The sequence below is a fragment of the Neomonachus schauinslandi genome, chromosome 9 (genome assembly GCF_002201575.2).
Source record: "Neomonachus schauinslandi chromosome 9, ASM220157v2, whole genome shotgun sequence".
NCBI classification, from domain to species: Eukaryota; Metazoa; Chordata; class Mammalia; order Carnivora; family Phocidae; genus Neomonachus; species Neomonachus schauinslandi.
The window spans coordinates 103,535,233-103,536,537 of NC_058411.1; the positions used below are offsets into that span (position 1 = coordinate 103,535,233).

General features: G+C 64.3%; 1 protein-coding gene across 2 annotated transcripts in view; it reads right to left on the reverse strand.

Annotated features, from left to right (window-relative positions):
• The window catches only part of RASL12 (RAS like family 12), a 13,363-nt gene extending 12,294 nt beyond the window's left edge, over positions 1–1,069 (reverse strand). Inside the window, exon 1 of one of the 2 annotated variants that reach the window (XM_021693863.1) lies at positions 823–1,069. In XM_021693863.1, the coding sequence (XP_021549538.1) occupies positions 823–925 (103 nt within the window). In that variant the 5' untranslated portion in view covers positions 926–1,069. The remainder of the gene's footprint in view (positions 1–822) is intronic. The other variant, XM_044917916.1, reaches the window with a different exon arrangement.
• Between the last annotated feature and the right edge of the window lie 236 nt (positions 1,070–1,305).

A 1,305-nucleotide genomic window follows, 5' to 3' on the forward strand; every position in this document is an offset into this window, starting at 1 on the left:
GGGGGGGGGGGGGAACCCCTTTCCCCGGGCCCGCTCAGGGGTGTGCTCCCCCCCCCCCCCCCCCCCACCTGGGCTCCACCTGGGTGAGAGCTGCCAGGAGTGGTTAAAGCAGAGTTCAGAGTTGGCAGAAAGGATCTCAGTGGCAACCCAAGATCTTGGTTCATCAAGAACAAGTCCCAGGCGCCTGGGACCATAGTCCAATGTGTTTCCAGAAAGTCACAAGAGGGGTCTGACTTGAAACAAATACGTTTGATAAGAATGCACACTTTGTTCTATCCCAGGGAATTGGGGTGAGCCCCTCCCTGGAAAATCCCAATAGCCCAGTGACCTCTACCACCTCCCTTCATCCCTAGCCTAAACTGAGGAATAACAAGGCTGTGACTAAGCTCAGAGGGGCCTGGGCTGAAGATTAGGGCCTAACAGGTCCCTTTGGTGCTAGTCACCAGAGCTGACGGCTGGCCCCAGGGAGAGCAGATGGAAGGCGCTGAACAGCAAGGGAGAGATCAGCAGAGGACCAGGAGACACAGAGACAGGCAGAGGGGAGAGATACCTAGTGTCACAGACACAGAAGGAAAGACAGGTGAGGAACTCAAGACAGATGAGAGATGGAGGAGCTAAGGACAAACTAGAGAGAGAGCCAAGCAACAGAGAAAATGAGGCAAAGAAGAAAATCACGCTGTCTGACCCAACCCACCTGGGTGCAGGAAGCCCCCAAAGTCAGTGGGGGAGCCTGCCTGCAAACAAGTCCACAGCGTCCACACCCGCTCCCTGTCTCTCGGGTCCCAGTCCAACCCCTTCCCTTCCGCCCCCCACCCAACTCACCCGACTTGCCGGCCCCGCGACGCCCCAGGATGGCCAGATTAACCTCGAGTGGCGCGCTCTGCGGCCCGCTGCCCGTGCGGGGTTTCCCAAACACCGAGGACATGGCGACGCTGCTGAGAGGGACACCGGTCCTCGGGAGAAGGGCCCCGAGCAGCGTGTCAGTCCGTCGGGGCCCTGCAGAACGAGCCGTGGGCTCCCCCCGCGCTCGCGGGCTCGGCCCCGTCGATGTCGGTGCCCGGGCCGGCGTCGAGCGCCAAGCGGGCTGCGTTCCCGCGGCCCGGCCCAGCCCAGCCCGGCGGGGAGGAGGAGCCGGTTCAGGCCGGCGGGCGGGGCCGCCCCGAGAGCCGCCACACTCCTTGTAAGGGCTGCGGGAGCCCCCCACGGGGCCCGCTCACCCCGCTCCCCACGCTGGGAGGGAGCTCCGGGCCGGCCGCGCACCCCACAGCTGGGCGCCGCCTCGAGGGCCGGACGCTGTCACCGCCC